Raw genomic sequence first — 22,829 nt, forward strand, 5'->3', positions numbered from 1 at the left:
GTAAATTAAATTATTATGTGCTATTTTTTTTTTTTTTGAATTATTTTCAATCAAGCTTTGATTTGATATAAAGGTGAATTATTTATTAATTTATTTATATTCGGATTGAGCAATATATCAAATGGGAAAAATATCTTTTTATGTGTATAAAGATGAATTTAATCGCAAACAAAATTAGCTCAAAATTCACATTAATTATTTATTAATACAATCAGCACAATGTATTTTTTCTCATACCGATATAGAATTTCATAGGCAATTTGGCAATTAATATAGTAACAGGATAAAATATAGTCTGAAAAAAAAAATGTTGCTATGATTTACCAAACAATTAGGTAATTTTTCTGAAATTACCACAGAATTATCCATGGTTTTACTTTTTTCTGCTGGTAGGCAGTGAGTTACCCTTTTCACGTGCAACTCTCTCAAGTACAGAGGCATCAATGAGACAGGTCTGGAGTTGGGTGTAATTGTTGAATATTATAATTTTGTATAAATATACTATTCCTAAAATTTGAGAATTTGTTCCAAAAATGTATGAAACAAATGGGCCAGGGCCACTAATGCCCAGTACCTCATTCAATTAAAATTGTTGAACAACATTTTCTTTTTCTTTCTTCTCCAGTAATTAAAGTTTTATGAAGTTTTAGAAATGAGGTGAGCAGTAAATAAGGATGACAAAATTAATCTCACTTGAACCTTATCAAATTTGAAATTTTAGGTTTTAACTGAATCTGAATAAGGTTTAGGTGACACTCAAAAATTTAATTCACTTGAACTCGAATATGATCCGATTGTAAAATAATAATTACATAAAGAAATAATTTAATTATTTAATACAAATATATGAAAGCTTACCTAAACTAAATAGGATTGGGTGTTCATAATTATTTACACAGTACCAAATTCCAAACCCTATTTAATTATATTCATTATAAATTATTTACCCATTAAAAAGCTCTGTAAAATTGAAATAAATTAACCTTGACCTGTCACCAACTAGCACCAACTAGCTCTGCACTTGACAGACTGTATCTGTGAGTCATTTTACTACCGGAGTAGGGACCATACTACTCTGTATAATTATTTTCTTTATGTCTTAAAATATTTGTTAGATTTATAAATTTAGACGTGTAAATAGTTATTTTTTCATATAACTTTTATAATTGTTTATCAAATAAAAGAGCTTTTAGTATATTAATGAGTTATTAAAAGTAAAGAAGAGCAAAACAAATTTTATTGACTAAATATGTGTGTTTTGTCAAACCATGAAAATAAAACGGGACGGACCGAGTATTTTTTTGTTAGGAAATGATTTGTTTAAGAGATTATTTTTCAGGTAATCTTTTTTCAATTTGAACTACAAAAGAAACTCTTTCAATTTTGCTTTTCACGAATTTATTGTAGTTGACGCCTAAAGAAGAATTGAAATTAGGTTGATTAAATATCAATAATAGAATACGCCATACCACTAGATTTATTGGTAAACAAAATTATCTGGATTTGAAGATTTAAAGTCTCAAATAATAAAGAATGAACATTTCATATTGTAAGTTTCAAATTGCTAGAGAAGAACAATAAAAACATACATAAAAACCAATAATATTTCCATAAAAAGAGAGAAAATACAATAAAATCCACTGAAAGAATATTAAATTATACTAAAAAATTCGTCATAATACCAAAAAAAAAAAAAAAAAAAAAAAAAAAACAGCTAAAGGAAGAGGGTTATGATTGGTGACCAACTAAAAAATTTAAGATAGAACAAGAGTAGCTAGCTAGGTTAGAGGAAACGAGTGAATGGTTTGTTTACAGCCGTCACAGTAGTTTGTTGATTAATAAAAGGAAGCAATACTAGAGAGCAACTATTCATTATTTCAATGGACATGCAACCAAATCAGTTAGGACATTATTTTATTTCTTTTTTTCTTTTTCAATACTAACCAAATATATTTTTGGCTCATTAAATCATATTAAATCTTATTTATGCTGAATAATATTTTAAAGAGTGAAGCACTCGCAGAATATTTATTTTATCTCTAAAGATTAAACTTATGACTTCACTTAAAAGAAAAGAATGTTAAATCACTCGTTACTTTTTTTTTCTTTGAGTTTGTAGGTAAATAGAATTGCAAATTTACAATGAATGTCGTTGGTTTCTCTTCCTTGTTATAGTCAAGTGTACAGGTTAACAGTGTAGAATAAATCCTTAGGACTCACTTGGAAAAGAAATTTAATTTCAATATATATAGTTAGCTGAGGGTATTCATTTTTTTTTAATTGTAGGAGGCTTAATGGATTGAGAATATTCACTTTATTTAAAACTATATTTTAAGACATTGATTTCATGTAATAAGAATTAAAAAAATGAGTAATTACAAGCAGTTCTTCAAATATAAACCAAAAAAGAAAAGAAAAGAAAAATAAATTCTTTAGAGAATGGTTGAACCACCCCAATTGTCTAATTACCCCTTTATTAATGCTCAATAAATTGGTAAAATTTAATGGAAAGATATAGATAAAAGTAAAATTAAAATAAAATAATTATAAAAACTGTCAAATTCAATAAAATATTGGATGGAGATGGTAAGATCAGAAAGAGAGAGAGATAGTGAATCCAAGGGCCATTAATGTTCTCAATGTAATCGAACCGCAGCATTCATGGCCACCATTAATGAACCCTTCCAGTTGTAGTTAACTTTCAGTCATCTTTTTATTTATTACAGTATAAGCCTTCATTACTTATACTGTCTAAGCTTTCTCTACAGTGTGTGTGTATATACACACGATTGTAAATCGAAAAACAAAAATAAAAATTGTCTACTTTTTTTGGTCTAGAATGATCTGTAAATAACATAACTTTATATATAGTAATATATGAATAAATATATGCGAGAATGTGTATATAACACACAAAACAAGGCCAACCAGAGAAAGCCACATAGAGGTTGAAAGAAGCAGCTTCTTCTGTTAGTCTTTCAGTTGCTTTGTCTCTCTCTGCCTTCAATGGCTTCTGCTTGGGCAGTGAAGAAGCTCTTTTTTTCCTGCTTGGTTCTGTGGGTTTTCACTCTCTCCTCTTCTGAAGGTTCTTTCTCTATATCTTTACTTACACCACTTTCTTTAATTTTCTCTCTTTCCTCTCTCTCATGTTTCTTTTGTTTCTTGATTTTTCGTTCTTTATGCACAGACTTTGCTCGAGAAAGTTTTTCCATACTTAATAATTACCGGGTGCATGAAGAAATTCCAAATACTATTTATTCCTTTACATATTTTCTTTAGTTTTAGTTGCTTAAAGCTTAACTAATAATGTTCTTAACAAGAAATAGAAAGTGTTTTGTTGTACTGCATAAATAATTAAAATGTTGTTTCTTCTTCTTCCTTGTGATGTGTTCATAGCATTTCTTTTTCTTTTTCTTTTTCTTCTTCTTGATTCTTCAATGCCTCGAAGTGAATAACAGAATACTACTAGAATAGAAGCAAACCACCATAAATGTGATTTACTTTTCATAATTTTACAGCTCAGGATGGGTAGTTGGCAGTTAGGGTATTTATTATGTCATTAAATCTATACTTACTACCCAAGGGAGATCATATATACAGATAAAAAAATAATATAAATATATAAAAATTGTGAACTTTTATTTTTTATTTTTAATATATTTGCAATGTAGGTTATAAGCATACTTCATATCCATCTGATTACCCGTTTATAAAGAAGGCAAGCACATTCTCATCATCATCATCATTTTCATCAAGTGGAAGTAGAGAAAATGGGTATGATTATATAGTAGTTGGTGGAGGAACAGCTGGGTGTCCTTTAGCTGCAACACTGTCGCAAAATTTCAGTGTGTTATTGCTTGAAAGAGGAGGTGTACCTTTCACAAATCCAAATGTCTCCTTCTTAAGCAACTTTCATATAACTCTGGCAGATATTTCTCCAACTTCTGCTTCTCAGTACTTCATTTCTACTGATGGAGTCCTCAATGCTAGAGGTAGGGTTTTGGGTGGTGGTACTAGCATCAATGCTGGCTTCTACACCAGAGCTAGCACAAGGTATATATCTATATCTATGTCTTCTTGAAATTTTTTTTTTTTAATTTATAAATTACTTTCTTCAATATTTTTCTAATTTTAGTTATTTATTATTTTTCTAATTAATTCGAATTTAAATGAGGTTGAATACAAATTTTCATAATTTCAAAGACTATATATAGCTGTTTTATTGAAACAAATTATGGAGCTGAAAGTTTATTAGACTATATACAATTAGTCGACATTACCCTTGGACATGGAGTACAAGAAAATAGGAGAAAATGGGTTTGTAGGGACAGAAAGGTAAAGTTAACAATATATTCATAACGTACTAAATGCCATGGTTGCAGGATTAATGAGTGAAAAAAATAATTTATCTACATATGGAAAAAAAAAACAAGAGAAAAGGAACCAACGATGTTATTACTATTTACTAGGAATTTTCCAATCTCTGAAGGGGAAATACACCTTTAATTATCGTTTATAACTTTAAACTTGTTTGTAACAAATGAATTCTAAAAAATTTTGTGAAATTCATTTAAAAATTTATATTTTTGAATTTAGAATGAAAAATAAAAGTAGATTTCAACTTTAGGAATTCAATTCCATGGAATTGGATATGAATACACCAAATTTCATAAAAATAGGTGGCATTTTTAAATAAATTCTATAAAGTAAGCGATCCAACTTTTTATGACAAAATTATCATTCTCTATCTAAAAAAAAACCATTTAAAAATTTTATTTTTTTAGAAATTTTTTTAATCATTGTGTTTTTATTTTAATATTTTTTCATCCTTTATTTAATATTTTTTAGTATTTTTTTATTATCGATAAGAGAGATTCAAGTTAAATATCCATTTATCACTAAATTAAATGTCATAATGTTATTAATATTATTTTTATTTTATATATTTATTTTAATAAAAATATAAAAAATTATATAGCATAACATAAATATAATTAATATTTATTATTTGTTTTGTGAAATTACTATTTCAAAGATATTTTAAAAAACAAAAGTAAATGAATTTTCAATTAATTTGCTTCATACATGATTATGTAAAATTCAATTGAATTAAATGATTTAAATTAATCATACCAAATAAAAAAATTATTTACAAATAAATTTCATATTTTGAATTTATTTATAGCAAACCGAGCATAAATAAATATTGGTGTAGCATTAATTATATGTTTTGGAGGATCGAAAGAAAACTTAAACAGAAGCCATGTTCATATTTAATAAATTAATGGCCACATACTCACAATATTAATTTTCAGGTGGCAAGACATTTATTTGGAGTTTGAATATAATGAAGGTGACCATATTATATTCATGATCATGCCTTTATCCTAAGCATTTATGAATTTTCTTGTCTTAATTAATGAATTAGTTTTTTCCGTTATTCGGAGGAAAATGTTTATATTTTCCTTAAACAAATGTTGATGTCGAAATGAATATTATACTTGAAGTGTTTAGTTATTAAATTTGATTTTATATAATAATGGTTTTGTTCATCGCTAAATCTAAAATTATATTAATACATTAATAATTTCTTTTACAATTGAATGGTGCATTACATATTTTAACTGAATTTAGAAAGAAAAACATTATTTTATTTGAATTAAATGATTAATTTTCAACAATAAAGGGTCAAAATGCAAAAAAAAAAAAAAATTGCACTCTTAAATTAGGTGTACTTTTTTTTATTAATTTTATTTTCTATTAAAGTTTAAACTTTCTTTGATTGTCATTCTAACTATTTTCTTTGAATTATATATTGTGTATTTGTGTGTGGTAGTGATTAGGGTTTAGTCACACGTGTCAATGTGACACTGACTTTGATCCATGAAGATGAAAGACAAGGGCATATATGGATGGTTTCCACAAATATAGACTAAGTTCTAGTACTAATTGATTATTTATGTCGTCCAACTGTCAAGAAATTAAGCACTTACAGCTTCTTTTCTCTAATTCTCTCTCTCTCTCTCCCTCTCATATGTCATATTCTTAGAAGTCATACTGACAAAATTAATTATGCCATTTAAGAAAATTAGGTATTGGTAAAAGATACTACTACATAAATGCAACAACCTACTTCAACAGAAATGCATGGCAAAATTTAGAAATTTAAAATCGTTACCTAATGCGTCAACCATCCTATTTATTATTTATGGATTGTAACTGTTGACAACGAAGTTAACGTATGTAGTTTTTTTTCTATTTTTATAAAAATATTATTTCTATCCTGCGAATATATATTCTTTTAAATCATAACTCGCAAGTGAAAAGTCTGAAAATTAAAAATTATAAAAAAATTATATTATACATGATCATTTTAATTATGTGTTGCAGGTTTATAAAGAAAGTAGGATGGGATGAAAATTTGGTAAATAAGTCATACCCATGGGTAGAGAGCCAAATTGTTCATAAGCCTAAGGTTGCCCCTTGGCAGGTTGCTCTAAGAGATAGTCTATTGGATGTTGGGGTATCACCTTTTAATGGCTTCACTTATGATCATATTTATGGAACTAAGTTTGGTGGCACAATCTTTGACCAGTTCGGCCGCCGGCACACCGCCGCCGAACTTCTTGCCTCCAGCAACCCTCAGATGCTTACTGTTTTAGTACATGCCACTGTCCAAAAAGTCCTATTTGATACATCAGGTATGCTAACTAATTTTATCAGAACGTCAAAAGAGCTATGCAAATATGTATTTTAGAAAATTTTGAAATGGGTAATGCAGGGAAGCATCCAAAGGCAGTAGGAGTGATATTCAAAGATGAAAATGGAAACCAACACCAAGCATTTCTTTCAAATAATCCAAGAAGTGAAATAATATTGTCAAGTGGAGCGATTGGAACACCACAAATGTTGCTGCTGAGTGGTATTGGTCCAAAAGCTGAACTTGAAAGAATGAAAATTCCAGTGGTACTTGACAATGAATTTGTAGGGAAAGGAATGGCTGATAATCCCATGAACACTATTTTTGTTCCATCCAAAGTGCCGGTACAGCAATCCCTAATACAAGCTGTTGGAATCACTAAATTGGGTGTTTATATTGAAGGTAGCAGCGGATTTGGGCAGTCCAAAGATAGCATTCATTGCAACCATGGAATCATGTCTGCAGAGGTACATGATCACTTGATTTTTTATATTTTTTTTAACTTTTAATTTGGTTAATTAGGCTCTGACCTGAGCATCAAAGTTCTAAGGATATAGCCCAGTTCATTATAAATTATAAAGACAGTTTTAGTAGTAATATCTTCACAGCTCATGAGGTAATTTCTAATGATGCATGTGAATATTTGAATCAGATAGGGCAGCTATCTACAATTCCTCCGAAGCAAAGAACACTAGAAGCAATTCAAGCCTACATTAAGAGAAAGAAGGAGTTACCCCATGAAGCATTCAAAGGAGGATTCATTCTTGAAAAGCTTGCAAGCCCCATTTCGACAGGAGAGTTAAGGTTGATAAACACAAATGTTGATGATAACCCTTCAATCACTTTCAACTACTTCAAACATCCAAAAGATCTAAAACGCTGTGTTAATGGTATAAGAATGGCCACAAAGATTGTGCAATCAGAATACTTTACAAACTTCACAAAATGCGATAAACAGACTGTGGAAAAGATTCTAAACAAGAGTGTTATTGCTAATGTCAATCTTATACCTAGGCATCCTAATGACACTAAATCCTTAGAACAGTTCTGTAAAGATACTGTCATCACAATTTGGCATTATCATGGTGGATGTCATGTTGGCAAGGTAGTGAGCCCTGTAGATTATAAGGTTCTTGGTGTTCAAAGACTTCGGATCGTCGATGGCTCAACATTTGATGAATCTCCTGGCACTAATCCTCAAGCAACTGTCTTGATGATGGGCAGGTAAATGTTCTATAGTTTTTCTTTTCTTATTTTTTGACTATTCTAATTCTTGGACAAGTGACTTGAGTTCTTGTTTCTAGGTACATGGGACTGAAGATTTTGAGAGAGAGACTAGGAGAGGCAGCTGGTGTTTAAGGAACAATCAATTATCAAGAAGAAATGCATGAAAGGGGAATTGAAGGAGTAGTTTTAGTTTAAGCAGTGGAAATTGATGTTGAAATATTGTAATATATGTTCTGAGAAAGCATTCTTAATTTGTTGTGTGTGGAAAATGACTTGCCTTTGGAAATCAAATTCCCATTTTATTATTTTTGCATCCTAAATCCCATGGTTTGAAAATTTCATTTTTCACTGATTGGTTTTTGTTTGGAGAAAAAAAAAAAAAATGACAATTTGCATCTAATCCCATAGTAGGATCTCATATCATGTAAGAGAAGTCTAAGATGTGTCAGGTTTAAACAAAAAATTTTCAATTCAAAAATTAAAATCTCCATTATTACTTGCATTAAATGCAAATAAAAGTGCCATTTTCTCACAGCCCTTTGTTCATCAGAAAAGCAAAAATCAACTTCATTACCAAACAGAGATTAGGTAGTTGAAAATCTTTTAAGAGCTAAGTTGCAAAAGCTGATAGAAGCTTCTAACAGGAACCACAAGATTGGGTGAGCTACCATCATGTGCTTATAAATATATATACACACACACCCACACACCCACACACACCAGCTGTTAGCCTGCTACAACATTTGGAGGAGGAGAATTAATTATTTCCCTGACAAGATAACTGTGCAATTTACTTTAACATTAAGTGTGAGGGACCATTCTTGGGATTCATGGAAGGTAGGTGAAAGAATTATGAATGTAATGTAAGCATTTAAGTTGGCATATATATATATATATATATATATATATATATGATCTAGTAAAGTATGCCTCTTGAATTTTGTATAAGAGTGTAAAACCATTATTTGTTCTTGGAACGAGAAGATTAAGGATCTCTAACTCATGAATCTTGATAAAGAAATGGATTTAACCTAATACAACAACTATTACAACTATAACTATTGACAACCATGAGAGGTACAAGACATGAAAAAGAAGTTCTATTAATGTTACAACTGTGAGCTTTTCATGATCTTCAAAGAAATAAGACTTTTTTCTTTTTGGTTATCTTTGTCAAGATTTGACATCTCAACAACATAGAACAAATGAGCTCACATTTGACATCTTGTTAATGTATCTTTATCCTATATCAGCAAGTGCAATCAGTCTTTGTCTAATCATTAGTGGCACCAATGACCATTCTATACTTGTTAAGAAGATTGATTTCTCACACTTTGTCTTAGGAGGAAATTTTAGTTCAGTAATTTATAGAACTTTTAAGCACTAAAATAGTTTTTAGAGTTGCTTTCTACAGCAAGTGATGGTAAACATGAAGAGAGGCTCCATTTTATTAGAAACCCCCAAAATTCCATATTATTAGAATCCAAAAACTGATTCTAAAGTCTAGATATCAGGATGGAGGGCCTAATAGGTTATAAGAAGGTCGCGAAGTCTTTGCATAAGCGATATAGAAAGTAGGATACAGAATTTGAAGGAATTTTTAGAAGAATAATGTCTTAACACATACAATTTTCAAGTTTGGGAATTTCATGGATTTACTCATACAAGACATTTTGCTTCTCAAAAGGAATTCCTTAACACCAAACGAAAATGTAACAAATACGGGAGGAACTGAATAGAGAAAAAATGAGGAATGCTTGGATCAAAACTAGACCTCATTAAAAAAAAAAGATATACAAGAAAATTATGTCATCTACTGATTGTGCTGGAGGTTCCATATTAAATCTATCAGCATCTCACCAGGTTCAATTTCTTTGCGGGGTTGCACATCTTCAAACTTCTGTCAAAATCTTCTAGAGCAGTTCATGAAAAGCTGGTGATTGCAATTGCAGCTTAAATTAATCCATATATAATTGAATTTTCGCTTCTTTGGCAAATTTAACTGGTTCCAGGCCATAATTTAAGTGAAAATCCGTGCTCACTCATGCTGCCTCTGGGCAAACTTCTTAATCTTTGCCAGAAATGTTTTCTCCTTCCTGTTCCTAAAGGTCCTGAACTGAAGTGCCTCCTGAAAGACCCAACTTCTGGGTCCTCATGTCCCACTGATGTATCAAACAAATCAGATGCTGATAATGGTAGTTGGTGATGGGATTGTGAAACTTCCATTATCTCACCTGAAATTCTTATGGTTTTGCTATCTATATCAATCAGAAGATTCTCATAGTTGTTACTTCCTGACTGCTGCATTTTTGTTTCATCAAACTCATTACAAACAAGCTTCAAGGCCTGAACTACTTCACCCATAAAAGGACGGTGAGACACTTCAGGTTGCACACACATCGATGCAATTGCTGCTACCTTGATTATTGTATCAAAGGAGACACTAGACTTTATAGCTGGGTCTATAATTGTTTCTAAGCCTTCCTTGCTTGTCAGGAGTGGACGAGCATATGCAACAAGATTTTCCTGACCAGGTGGTTGGGACAAGTCTACAGGTTTTCGGCCACTTAGTAGCTCAAGAAGGACTACGCCATAGCTGTAAACATCACTCTTCACAAGAAGATGTCCAGTCATAGCATATTCTGGAGCCAAGTATCTGGGAATAAGAAATTAGTCTGCTGAGATACTCTTTCGTAAGTTGCAAAATGAAAAAAGTACAGAAAGAATCAAGCAGCTATATGAAGAGCTTCCATAAGCAGAATAAATAGCATAAACACACCCGAAAGTTCCCATAACATGTGTCGAAATGTGTTTGTTTCCCTCATCCATTGCTGCTCGAGCCAAGCCAAAATCTGAAACCTTAGGTGTAAAATCATGTTCTAGCAAGATGTTACTGGACTTGAAGTCTCGATGTATGACCCGAGGACTTGAGTCTTCATGCAGATAGGCTAGGCCTCGTGCTGCTCCAAGGGCAATCTTCATTCGGGACTCCCAATCTAGTGGATCAGTTTCCTTGTCCACTCCTAGGAAACAACACTTTAAGTATTTTTTGAAGAAATGGTTGCAAGAACATTTAAATATAACACGTTTTGAAAAATCATATAGAAAGAAGCAAAAAGGAAAAAAAAAAAAGATTTCTCAAGATTTATGCCCACCATGTAAATGAGATTCAACACTTCCATTTGGTATTAGTTCATAGACTAGGCAGCGGGTATGCTCCTCTGTGCAAATTCCAATCAATTTAACTAGATTTCTGTGATGTAGACGGCCAAGCATCTCAACTTCTGCCAAGAACTCACGACCACTATGCTGATCATCTCTCTTCAAAACCTTCACAGCCACCTGCCTTCCATCATCTAACCTGCCACTGTAGACAAGCCCAAAGCCACCTTCTCCAAGGATCCTTGAAGAGTCAAACTTATTGGTAGCCTTATCTATGTCATTCAAGGTGAAAACCTTAGCAGATCCTGTATATGTCATGGCACCAGAACTGAAGGACATTGATGTAGAACTAGGCATGCTCCCAAAAGTTGTTGGACCTGCTGTCCCTGCCAAGCATAGAATAATGAACTTGACAAATAAACAGTGCATAACTCGAGGATTTCCTAGACAATTTGGATAAGCAGGCCAAAATTGAAGAACCTGATGGTTTTGTAGGAGAGGTAACTGAGGCTTGCGAAACTTGCTGAGGTTGATGAACACAATTTCCTCTTTTCAACAGCAAAAGCCAGGCGATAGCAATACATATAACCAAAGCAGTGAAAGAGGAGACAACTATTACAGCTATCAAGCTTCCATTAAGGCCATCTTTCTTCCTCTTTGGAACATCAACTCCTAAAGGTTTATTTGTTATTCCATTGTTGTCACGGCCAGGATATGGTTCATTATCTATAGTAGAGATGCTCAAAGGTGAAGGTGGAGATGGTGGAAGACCTGCATGTTGTAAGAGCTTCAGAGATACAATTGAATATATACATAACAAACAATGTCGAAAATTTATTTCACTGACTACTTCTAATGACCAGCTTCATAGTCTTCAGTCTTCACATAGCAAGAAGTTAAGAACGTGATAATCATCAAAGAAAATTCTGGGACATGATATTTGGACAAACACTTCACCAATTCATGACTCTTTAATTGGCATGTCAAAAAAAAGGTAGAATGCATTTATTTCGGCAAAATTTTTTAACATTAAGTTGGCTTGATCAAGCATGCCTTAAGAACAAGACAGAGCATGAAATTAGTAGAAGATAAGAAGTAGCAGTCAAATTATCCAGAAAAAAAAAATGTCAATAAAGATAATAACCTGGATAGTGAACATATAATACTTCATAGGTGCCAAAGAGGGAAGCTTTTATTGGAACCTGCCGGCTCCAAAACTTCTTGTAGATTGAAAGTGCAGTACTATCGGCAAACTTTATGCCCGATGGTACCAGGTTGATGATAACAGTACTTTTCTCTAGTTGTTGACTAGCTGCATTTGCTCCCATGATGTGGACCTGGCTGTGGTTCAGTGAAACACTAGCTGCAATTTCCTCAGCCAGCTCTGAGACCAAAGTAAAGAATGAGTATATTGCAACACCAAGGCGGAGTTTAACTTGAATTGGCCATACACATCCACAAAAGGTCCCAGGAGGTGTATATGTTAGTGGTTCCTTACATGTTAACGATCCACAATCTACAAGACAGATAACATCCAAGAGATAAGAATAAAAATACCTTCTTGATGCACCCAAAAAATGAAACAAGATACTCAATGGATATAAAGTGGCAAGAACTCGGTCTATATTTACCTCCATTAGGAGGTGGAGGTGGAAGAGACAAAATTTGTGACGGTTGTGGAGCCTTCATCTTCTTCAGGTAAGAACCCATTGGAGACGTTGCAGGAGGATTAACGTGCACTTAGAAATGAAGTAATGAAATCCAAGGTTAATTGGTTGTTGTAAATCATCATAAAATGAAGTAATCAAATCCAGTGTTAAACCAAATACGGAAATAAGTCTTCCCATACTATTAAAATGGTACATCGGGCTAGTTGGTGATAATGCTGGTGCAAGAGAATTCCAGCTTACTGATGAACGAGATGGAGAGTGGAACGGAGAGACTGAAGGAGCTATATGTTACATAAAAAATTATAAGAACTTTGAGCATGGTGCTTAAACAAAGAGAATTACATAACAAACTAATCAAGATTCTTTTTAGTCAAGAACCGTACCTATCTGGTGGTAACTTAGCGGAGGAATTGAACAAGATGGTTTAGGATTGCTGTAATGATTTCTTGAGTGGTGATGATTTCGGTGAGTTGAGATTGAAGGTGAATATGAATGAACATGCATCCACTTATTTGCAGGACTTCTAGATGACGATGAAGAAGGTGAAAGAGCAATACTTGAAGGCCTAGTATGAGGGGCTGCAACAGGAAAAGACCTTTTAATACTATATGCATGAAATTTTATTATCTCCATATTACTTTTGCAAGTGGAAAAATACTCAATTATGCTCCTACCCTCTGTTGGAAGATGATCCAGAAATGAGGATGTGTGGAATGCTTTGTCTGGTGGTAAAATGCCTAGCTTTCCATGTGTGATCCTGCCAAAGCTGGAAGGAGCTTGTTTAAGAGCAGAGGCAGGGCCTGTGACAAAGTATATGATAGAATGAACCAACAGCCAATTAAACAGGGTATTTTTTATATAATCCTCTGAAGGTTTTATAATGCAAAGATTTCATGAAAATTAATATAATGGACAGTATAAACAGAGATTTATCATAAGGGCAATTATTGGTGCTTAGAAACACTCGGCATTTGAAATAAAGAAATGGCTAGCAGGTGATATCTGTGCAGAAAAGAGAGAGAGAGAGAGAGAGAGAGAGAGAGAGAGTGAGATCAAGATGTAATCAAATCTTCAGTTCTTGGATTAATCATACCCCATTATTAAAAATTGATAACTTATGGAATCATGTCAGTGAATAAAGCATTAATTAATGTTTGATTAATAAAAAATAGAAATTAAGCTTCACAACTTTCAAATTAAGCTTAAAGACTCTATATCACATAGAAATGACATGCTGGCAGAATCTACAGACCGAAAAGAAAGCATAAACTACCTAGTACCTAAATTCCAATAGCAATTCAGTAATGGGCATCAATAGAATCATATATTTAAAATAAAAAGAAGAATTTTGCACTGTACTACCTACCCAATTCTGTAAAATAAAAAAAAAAAAAAAAATCTCCTCTTAGTGGAAAGTAAAGGGTGTTGAGTATCTTTCTTTTCCTGTTGATGATAACAGAAACGACTATGCTACAGAATAACCCAGATTCTAAAATTCAGTCCAAATTTAAAATTTACCAGTAATATATCAATCAAATATATGGATCATGCACAATTCAAAGAAAGAAACCTACTCAAAAGCCTAAAAGATCAAATCCCATTACCTGCAGATCCAAGAACCGAAAAAGCACAAGCATTTATACAAGAGATCACCAGCAAAAGACCCACCCGCATCCCCATTTCACCCCAAGGAAGCAGGAGAAATCAACTTTCAAGATCTCACCCACCCATCAAAATGAGAAGAAGAAAATTGAAAGAAAGTAATGGGGAAATGAAACATCATTTTGAACAAAAACATTGCGTATGGCTTAAAGAAACAAATGGACAATAGACAATGAGACCATAAAAAAAGAAGACCCACATACAGTACAAGCAAAGTAATGAGAATTAAGAAGACTGGGTGGTGAACAAGCAAAAATGGATTAGGTGGCAAGATTCAAGAACCTAAACAGTATTTTCTTAGAGGGAGTTAAGGAATGGTAATAAAACTAGTTGCTTCAGTTATAGATGATTGGAAGTTTACTAAAATTGATCAACAGAAAAGCAAAACAGTTGATCTTAAAGAACTAAGTAAGTGACACTTTTGAGTAAGAAGGTTTGTGGAGAAGAAAGAGAGAGAGAGAGAGAGAGATTGTTACAAATGCATTAATGGATAGGTGACATCATTGTTGAAAGTTAAGAAAAAAATTTGCTTGAATTGTTTAATATGGCTTGACTTCTTTTGCAGCTATAGTGGAAAAATGATTATCTTGAACCATTGTAAGTATGGTATCTTAATATAAAGCACATTATTACTTTTCAAAGGGCTTGTTTTTCTTCCACCATTCTACCAATCGGGGTTGCTGATTAATACTCAACTATTTCACAGTGGTTTTCCTTTATATAATAAAGATTGGCTTTAACTAGAACGTGAATTTACCTGTATCTTGTAGATCACTTTCTTGATTAGTTTATAATGTCATTTAAAAACAATTAGTGATGTGTTTGGATTGGAGGAAATGAAAGGAAAAACCGACAAACATTCAAATGATTTGATAGATATTTGTAATTTTATTGGAAACAGCCAAATTAACAATGGACATATGTGCATTGGTCCCACCTGAAACAGGCACCTCAGGGGTTGGTAGTTATTTTTGGATTGCAGTGTCGGACATCACCGCCCATGTTTTTCGGTTTTTCCTCAGTTTAATACACGGAGAAGAAGAAGAGAAAGGTGTTAACTTAACTATGGCCTAATCCTCTGCAATTCTCAAATCATTTGAGAGTTAATGTGTCGGTGAAAAGTGTACTTTCTAGTTTGCACATTTCACAAGATTAGATATTCCGATAAAACCCTATAAATTTCAAATTTTAAATTTTTTATTTTTACGAATGAAATCTATTGAGTTCATTTCTTGATGCATTTCACGTTGCCTGCGAAATATACTCTGAAATAGTGTATGAGGCTGGATCCAATCGTATATATATTTACCATTAAATTATATGTTTTTCTTGATTGTTTTACTTTGCATAAAATAATATATTATTGATGATAAAAATAAAGAAAATAAGAAAATTAATTCTCCAATTATACTACTTTGTTTCATTATGGTTGTCAAACTTGGATAGAACTGCACCTAACACGTGGAAAAAAGATCATTCTTTCACATAATCAATGTAGAGTAGAAAGGAAATTAAGATATTCTTTATGGTTCACATCAAATTGCTGGCCCACTCTTTCTTTTTCTTTTTCTTCTTCTCTTTTTTGCTTTTTCTTACAGAGAAGATTAAAATTAATCTCTTGCAGCTAATTCAAATTACTACTTTTTACTGTTAACAAATAGGTGTACTTGAATTACATATCCAGTAAGAAACATACATTTCAGAAGCTTGGTGTACTTGAAAACGAAATTTCAGAACCACTGAAAATATATGTTTTACCCATCTGATAAAAGATTCTTTGACATGTGAAAATTGAAGAATATTCTTAGTGGGCTAACCTATCATTCAATGGTGGGCCTTCTTGTTTCCTATCATAAATGCACATAAATAGCCCATTGTCATTTGTAATGGATGGGCCACAAATCCTCACAAATCACAATGGACCTAGATTATTAACTGTTTCTTTCTTTCTCTCTTTCTTTTTCCACTTAATAAATGGTGGATCATTATTCTCCCTTCTTTTTTTTTTTTTTTTTTTATGAAAATGATCATCTTTTATATTTATAATACAATTCACAAATTTCTAATGGTCTTTCTTTTTCTCTTTTTCTTTTTTGTAAACTAGTCAATCGAATTTGGGCCAGAAAAAGTTCCTGGATGTTTAATGGGCCTGAATTAAAACGAAACCCAATCTCTCCTTCTTAACGGGCCATATATTTCTTAACGGGCCCAATTGGCTGGTCACGATACTTGGGTTAAGTTATGTGTCTACTGTAGTGCCCCTATAAGTTATCATCTACAATATATATATATATATATATATGGAAATGGGTGAGAAACATTTGAATCCCCAGAAAAATTCCTACTAAATTTATAAATTGACAAAAAAAATTCAAACTAAAAATTTGGTTCGCAAATTATGATAATATTTATTATTATAAATAAATTATTTTCTTAATAATTTATTTAATTATTGAATTCTTTATTTTATTATTCATAAAATGTTATTTTTTATTTATGAATGCTCTTATATTTTTTAATAATATAAACTGTTCATAATATTATAATTTATATAAAAAATTACATGTATAAATTGAATTGCATTTACTCACAACGTATGCACATTCAAGAAAGCTAGTAAGATTAGAAAAAGAAAAATCAATCTTTGGCTAGAATTTCACACAGTGTACTTGATTTTCTTATAGAATAAAAAAGAAAAAGAAAGTGTCGAGTTGAAAAAAAAAACAAGAGATGCATAAATGTAAGGTGAGATTTCTCTTTCAGTTACCAATATATATACCTGTAAATCTTTTTTTTTTTTTTCTTCGCATTTTTGTCATTAGGTGAAGTGTCAATTTGCTTGCTGGGTCTCTTGACTTTCATTTTGTCAATGATTGATGATAAAGAAAATGGATAAGAGCCACTAGCTGGCCGTCGGGCAGAGAGGCTATGACAGTCTGTTTTTATGGATCTTCATTTTTTTTTTTCGAAGGTTACAGAACATTAACAACCTGTATTTCTTGATTAATACCTCAAAAATATTTTTTAATTGTAATGTCAAAAATTAGAAAATATTAAAATTCTAAATTTATGAGAATACAGAAATTTATTATTGAATATGAAAAAAATATAAAATTATAATAATCAATAATAATTAGTGGCAATTTCTTGCGTCAATCGTGACTGATATTGATTGCAAATGGTTAGCAACAATAAATATTAATAATAAATAGATTAATAGATGGGTATTTTTATTATAAATATTTTTTTTTGAAAAATAAATTATTTCATAAAAATAATTTAGTTGCTCATGATAAAAAATATTTTTTAGTATTTCTTGAACATTTTAAACATAAAAAAATATGATATATATATATTGGGAAAAGGGGCCAAATTTACAAATTTGAAAAAGTTATGGTGCTCCACCATATAATTATTGGCTTTATGGGAGACAACCGAAGAAAATGAGGTCGGTTATTTAATTGACAATTGGTATTCGATAATTCTGGATGATGGGAACATTTTAGGCCTTCACATCATAATGGAATATCACTTTGGACACGTGTTCAAAACCCAGCTAGGAGCTGGGGAAGAGGAGATCAGACTCCAAATTATTTTCATTTTCATGTTCATAATACTATATCCTTTTTGTTAATTTTGACATTTTTTTTAACTTAGATGCGATTTTTGAAGAATCAAAATATATTAATTATTTTATTGTAATTTTATATTTGTTTTATTTAATCATCATTAGTTACTTTCTAATAATCATTAGATGTGCTTATAGTTTTTTTTTTTTTTAAAAAAAAAAAAAAGAAGATGTGCTTATACTTCTTATATATATAGAGAGAGTGTGTATATATTTAAGTAAAATTTTATAAAAAGTTCTTATTATGTTCAACAACAAAAAAAAAAAAAGAGAAACTGATTTAATTATTATTGATAGGACAAAAAAGAATGTTAAATATATTTAAAAATTTATAAAATAAGGTGCAATGTACATATCAAATAGCTACCTAAAAGAGAACAATAATAACAAACATTTGAAAATTAACAAAATTATAATTAACCCTACCAAACTTATGCACAACTACCTCTACGTAACCCCTAATCAATTGGTGCTTGAACCACATTGGACTTATAAATTAAAATTGAATTTATGTGGGAGAGTGATGGTTTGGTGAAATATCTCCATTAACCCCTAAACTAATTAAGAGATCAACTTTAATAATTTAGTTTGGTTTTGGAAAGGGAAAGTTGCACATCTCCTACGAGGTTGGATCTCTTAAAAAAAAATCATCATTGATAGTAATTAAAGTTCTCCAATTCAAATCCTTTGTAATATATTTAAACATTTTATATCTATTTTTTAATTTTGATAAAAATAAAATTTAATACCACATTCGAAAACAAAAATCTAGAAATCAATTTTTTCAAGATACATTTAAGCAATAATTAAAAAAATGTAACATATGGTCGAATAAGTGGGAGTGGATATTATATTATTAGGTGAATTTTACAGGCGGGAGTTTGAAATCTAAAATGATATTATTTTTTTTACGAGTATTAAAGGAGAGAGATCAAGATTCGAACTAAAATTTATAATATTGTATATATATTTATTACCGGACTATGTTTCGTGTATTACAATTAATATAGGAATGTACAATCAATGTTACATTCCATTCAAGAAAGGGGAAAAAAAAAAAAACATGTCGGTGTATATATTTTTTGGGAATTGGTTGTAATGTTACTATCTCCTCTCATTAATTTCTTCTATTTCTTAATTTGTTTTATATTCCTCTCCCTTTTTCTATGGATAGTTCTCCTGCTTTCTTGTGAATTTCTTTGGAGAAAAAAATATTTTTCCTTATTAGTTTTATTATCCTAAATTTGACTATTAGTATCTGACCTCTCCTCAACCTCGCCATTAAAGTCTCTCTCTTTTTCTTTCTTTCCTTTAAAAAACAAAGGCCTTTGCCTTTTTCCTTCTTTCTCTTTCTTTTCTTTCACCATGACAGACAGAGTCTACCCTTCTACTAAACCCATCATGAACGGGACCACAGCCACCGCCACCAACGCCACCAACGGCAACCCTTCTTTTCCAGCCACCAAAGGCCAACTCTACGGCGCCACCCGCCCTGCCTACCGTCCTCAACCCCAACGCAAACGCAGCCGTCGCAGTTGTTGCTGTGCTTGTTGTCTTTGGATAACAATGATCGTATTCGCTCTCCTCCTCCTCGCCGCCATAGCCGGTGCCGTAATTTACGTCATCTACCGACCTCACCGCCCTACCTTCACCGTCTCCGCTCTAAAAGTATCTTCTCTAAACATAACCTCAAATTCCCATCTCATAACCAATATTAACCTAAACATCACCGCAAAAAACCCTAACAAAAAGCTTGTTTACATATACAATCCCATAACAATTTCTGTAGTTACTGCTAAAGATGACATCTTTATAGGAAATGGATTATTACCCTCTTTTGCGCATGGAACAAAGAACACAACTTTGTTAAAAGCTACAATCACCAGCAGTAATGTCCAACTTGATGATACTTCTTCTAGCCAGTTAAAGCAAGATTTAAAGACGAAGAATGGTTTGGCTTTGAAAATAAAGTTAGAAACTAAAGTGAAAGTGAAAATGGATAGTTTAAAGACACCAAAAGTTGGGATTAGAGTAAGTTGTGAAGGGATTAAAGTGACTGCTCCAAGTGGAAAAACAGCAACAAAAGCTTCTGTATCTGATGCTAAGTGCAAGGTTGATGTGAGGATCAAGATCTGGAAATGGACTTTCTAATGAGAAAATTTTATAAGGTGTGGTGTTTCAATATTACTATATATATATTTTTTAACTTTTGGTTATTATATGGTATTCATTTTTCCCTCTAAAACATAAATATTTTTTCTTTTTTTTTTTTTTTTTTTTTTTTTGGTATATGTTCTGTAAATTGAAGAAACTTTGGTGATAATTGTTGCTTAATTTAGGAGATTGAAAATTTATTAGTTATATATAGATTTGAAGAGAATTTTGTTTGTTTGATTTTTTTTTTTATTTGATTTTTGTATAATTATTTAATTATTGTTATACACTGTTTTTATTTTATTGTTAGAGTTGACTATATAGCTGTACCATATGCCAATTAATGAATGTGTAATTTGCTTGGTAGATCCAGTTATCCACCAAGAATTGTAGCTAGCTTTCAATGCAAATTGAAGAAATTAATACTTTTCTTTAATTTTGAAGGCCTGAAGGGATGAAGCTTTGAATTAATTGTGTTACAGCTATTTTAATTAGTGATTAGCACATTAATTTATTTATTTTATTAGCTAGCTTTGAGTTATTTTTCTATTGGAATAGAATTTGAATAAAATAAGTATATAATAACGCTTCCCTTTAATAAAATACACCTTCTATCTAATAAAAATAAGTCTAATTTGATTTTTATATAGATTAAGAAATACAATTTATATAATTAAGCTAAAATTTTTACATTTTTTCCTAATAATTATAACTATTTCAACATTTCATTATTCGTGATAATAATAGTAATATATTTATAGATAAATATGCATACTACATAGGGATACATGTATGGAATAAAAATCTGTAAAATATTATTTTCTTGTAAAAAATGAATAAATATAATTTGAGATAAATAAAAAGGAAAGTGAATATATTTTTATGAAAAGGGAGAATAATAATAAAAGTTAATAATTATACCAATAAGGAATGCCTTAAGTAGTAAAATAAATTTTAATTTATCAGACATCTATATAAAATTAGGGTTTCGATCCTGAAATGATAATATTCTCGTGTTTAAATGATATGGGAATACTTCTTTTCAAAAAAAAAAAAAAATGATATGGGAATACTCATGGTAATACTAAAAAAATCACATTATTATTATTATTATTATTATTATTATTATGTTCCAAGATTGACCCATTTTAGTTTTTTTCTTCTTCTAGTAAATTGTTAAGCATGATTGCAACTCCTAGTGAGTCACTCGAAAATGGGAAATTAAAAAGATTGAAAATGATTGATTTTTAAAAAATTATGATATAAAATAAGAAAAATTAACTGGCTTTCCTTTAATTCCAAGCTGTGGTGGGGTCTTAAGCTAAACAAATTGTGTGATTCACACACATAACCCCAAAATCCTTTTAGTGGGTGGTTGTTGTCATGTCACAGCCTAATGTGTCCAAAATTTCTAATAATTAAATTCTTTCTAATATAAAATGGAAACACTGGTGGGTTTGCAAAGAATAATATTATGCATGAAACATTAATATTATTTAATTTATGTTCTGTCTGTGGGCCTTTTGGTAAATTTTTATTTACAATTTATAACTTACAAGTGCCATTACTATCCAAAAATGTCATAATTGGACGTTTCTAGTGAAAATTGTTGTGGTGTGAGTGATTTTGATTCCCAAAAGTCCCAAGTTCTAAGGAGATGGAAAGAACAATTTTTATTAAGGATATCCCTAATCGTAATTATCCAAAAAAAAAAAAAGACAAAAAAAAAACTATAAATTGCTAATTGTTTGATAAAGGACTGGCCGGAAAAAACATCATAGGATTTCAAAAATGCTCACATTCTAACATAATTAATTTGATGCTACAAGAAAGAGAGTTTTCCTCTTTGATGTTTGATGAACAAAGAACCATCATTTTTATTTTTATTGTACATGTACATCTATTTTATTTAATTTACGTTTTTTAGTTTTTCCAAATGAATTCTATTTACATTTGTTATTATGCTGATGCAAACTAATGGAATCAAGAGCTATTTGATATTTATATAAGCTTCAATTGTGAATCGATTAAAAATCTTATCAAACACATTCAAATAAACTGTTGGTATGAATCAACTATCAGTTAAACCAAACACCATCTAATACGCATATGTCTTCGTATATATGTGCATATATTGCATATATATGATAAACATTAAGTGAGGGTTAATGAGTTATAATCACATATGTTAAGTGCATACTGGATTTGATTGGGATTTTTCATGTTTTTAGCTATTAATGACTTGAATTTGCCATTTACTTTTAATTATTTATTGAAATAAAAGTTGAATGACTCAATATTAATAAATAAAAATTGATAGATTTATTAGATAAAAATCAATAAATTTGTCAAACCGAATAAACGTTTTGCGTATATATATTTGTGTATTTATGATGTAATAAATAATCTTCTATACTAAGGCTGGCATTGTAGTTAGGACTATCTGATTTTCAAGAATGTAAATCAACGTGTCCATTCACGAAAGGACTCTCAACTTCAGAGGCATTCATCAAAATTGACATATTGAACAAAATGATAGAAATGAATCAACAAAACGATTACCGTTTAACACGAAACCAACTGTAGTTTGGCCGTTCGTTCCGTCATTCGCTGTCGTTGGACAACT

At 30.9% G+C, this 22,829-nt stretch overlaps 3 protein-coding genes across 6 annotated transcripts; 2 read left to right on the forward strand and 1 right to left on the reverse strand.

Annotated features, from left to right (window-relative positions):
* The first annotated feature begins 2,839 nt into the window (after nucleotides 1-2,839).
* Nucleotides 2,840-8,240, forward strand: HTH (Glucose-methanol-choline (GMC) oxidoreductase family protein). The gene is made up of 6 exons (XM_012213591.3): nucleotides 2,840-3,085; nucleotides 3,672-4,053; nucleotides 6,391-6,701; nucleotides 6,782-7,167; nucleotides 7,353-7,924; nucleotides 8,005-8,240. Exons 1-6 carry the CDS (start codon nucleotides 3,007-3,009, stop codon nucleotides 8,057-8,059), a joined length of 1,785 nt encoding a protein of 594 aa, XP_012068981.1. The 5' UTR covers nucleotides 2,840-3,006; the 3' UTR covers nucleotides 8,060-8,240.
* A 1,267-nt stretch (nucleotides 8,241-9,507) lies between these two features.
* On the reverse strand, nucleotides 9,508-15,103 carry LOC105631457 (receptor-like serine/threonine-protein kinase ALE2). 4 transcript variants are annotated; one of them, XM_012213589.4, is made up of 10 exons: nucleotides 14,364-15,103; nucleotides 13,434-13,559; nucleotides 13,143-13,337; nucleotides 12,939-13,040; nucleotides 12,721-12,828; nucleotides 12,234-12,605; nucleotides 11,570-11,860; nucleotides 11,083-11,466; nucleotides 10,707-10,950; nucleotides 9,508-10,583 (listed from the first exon to the last, which is right to left on the reverse strand). In XM_012213589.4, the coding sequence occupies exons 1-10, from the start codon at nucleotides 14,437-14,439 to the stop codon at nucleotides 9,926-9,928; spliced, it is 2,556 nt and encodes an 851-aa protein (XP_012068979.1). In that variant the 5' UTR covers nucleotides 14,440-15,103; the 3' UTR covers nucleotides 9,508-9,925. The 4 variants fall into 4 exon arrangements, with proteins under 4 accessions (XP_012068979.1, XP_037497723.1, XP_012068977.1 ...); XM_037641795.2 differs by having other exon boundaries at nucleotides 11,083-11,469; XM_012213587.4 differs by having other exon boundaries at nucleotides 11,083-11,475; nucleotides 14,364-15,102.
* Nucleotides 15,104-19,230: 4,127 nt separating this feature from the next.
* On the forward strand, nucleotides 19,231-20,639 carry LOC149499412 (Late embryogenesis abundant (LEA) hydroxyproline-rich glycoprotein family). Its single transcript, XM_089716727.1, has one exon. The coding sequence runs from the start codon at nucleotides 19,415-19,417 to the stop codon at nucleotides 20,198-20,200; it is 786 nt and encodes a 261-aa protein (XP_089572853.1). The 5' UTR covers nucleotides 19,231-19,414; the 3' UTR covers nucleotides 20,201-20,639.
* The last annotated feature ends 2,190 nt before the right edge of the window (nucleotides 20,640-22,829 follow it).

Source organism: Jatropha curcas, chromosome 1, assembly GCF_041381405.1.
Source record: "Jatropha curcas cultivar XTBG-Jc1 chromosome 1, XTBG_Jcur_1.0, whole genome shotgun sequence".
NCBI classification, from domain to species: Eukaryota; Viridiplantae; Streptophyta; class Magnoliopsida; order Malpighiales; family Euphorbiaceae; genus Jatropha; species Jatropha curcas.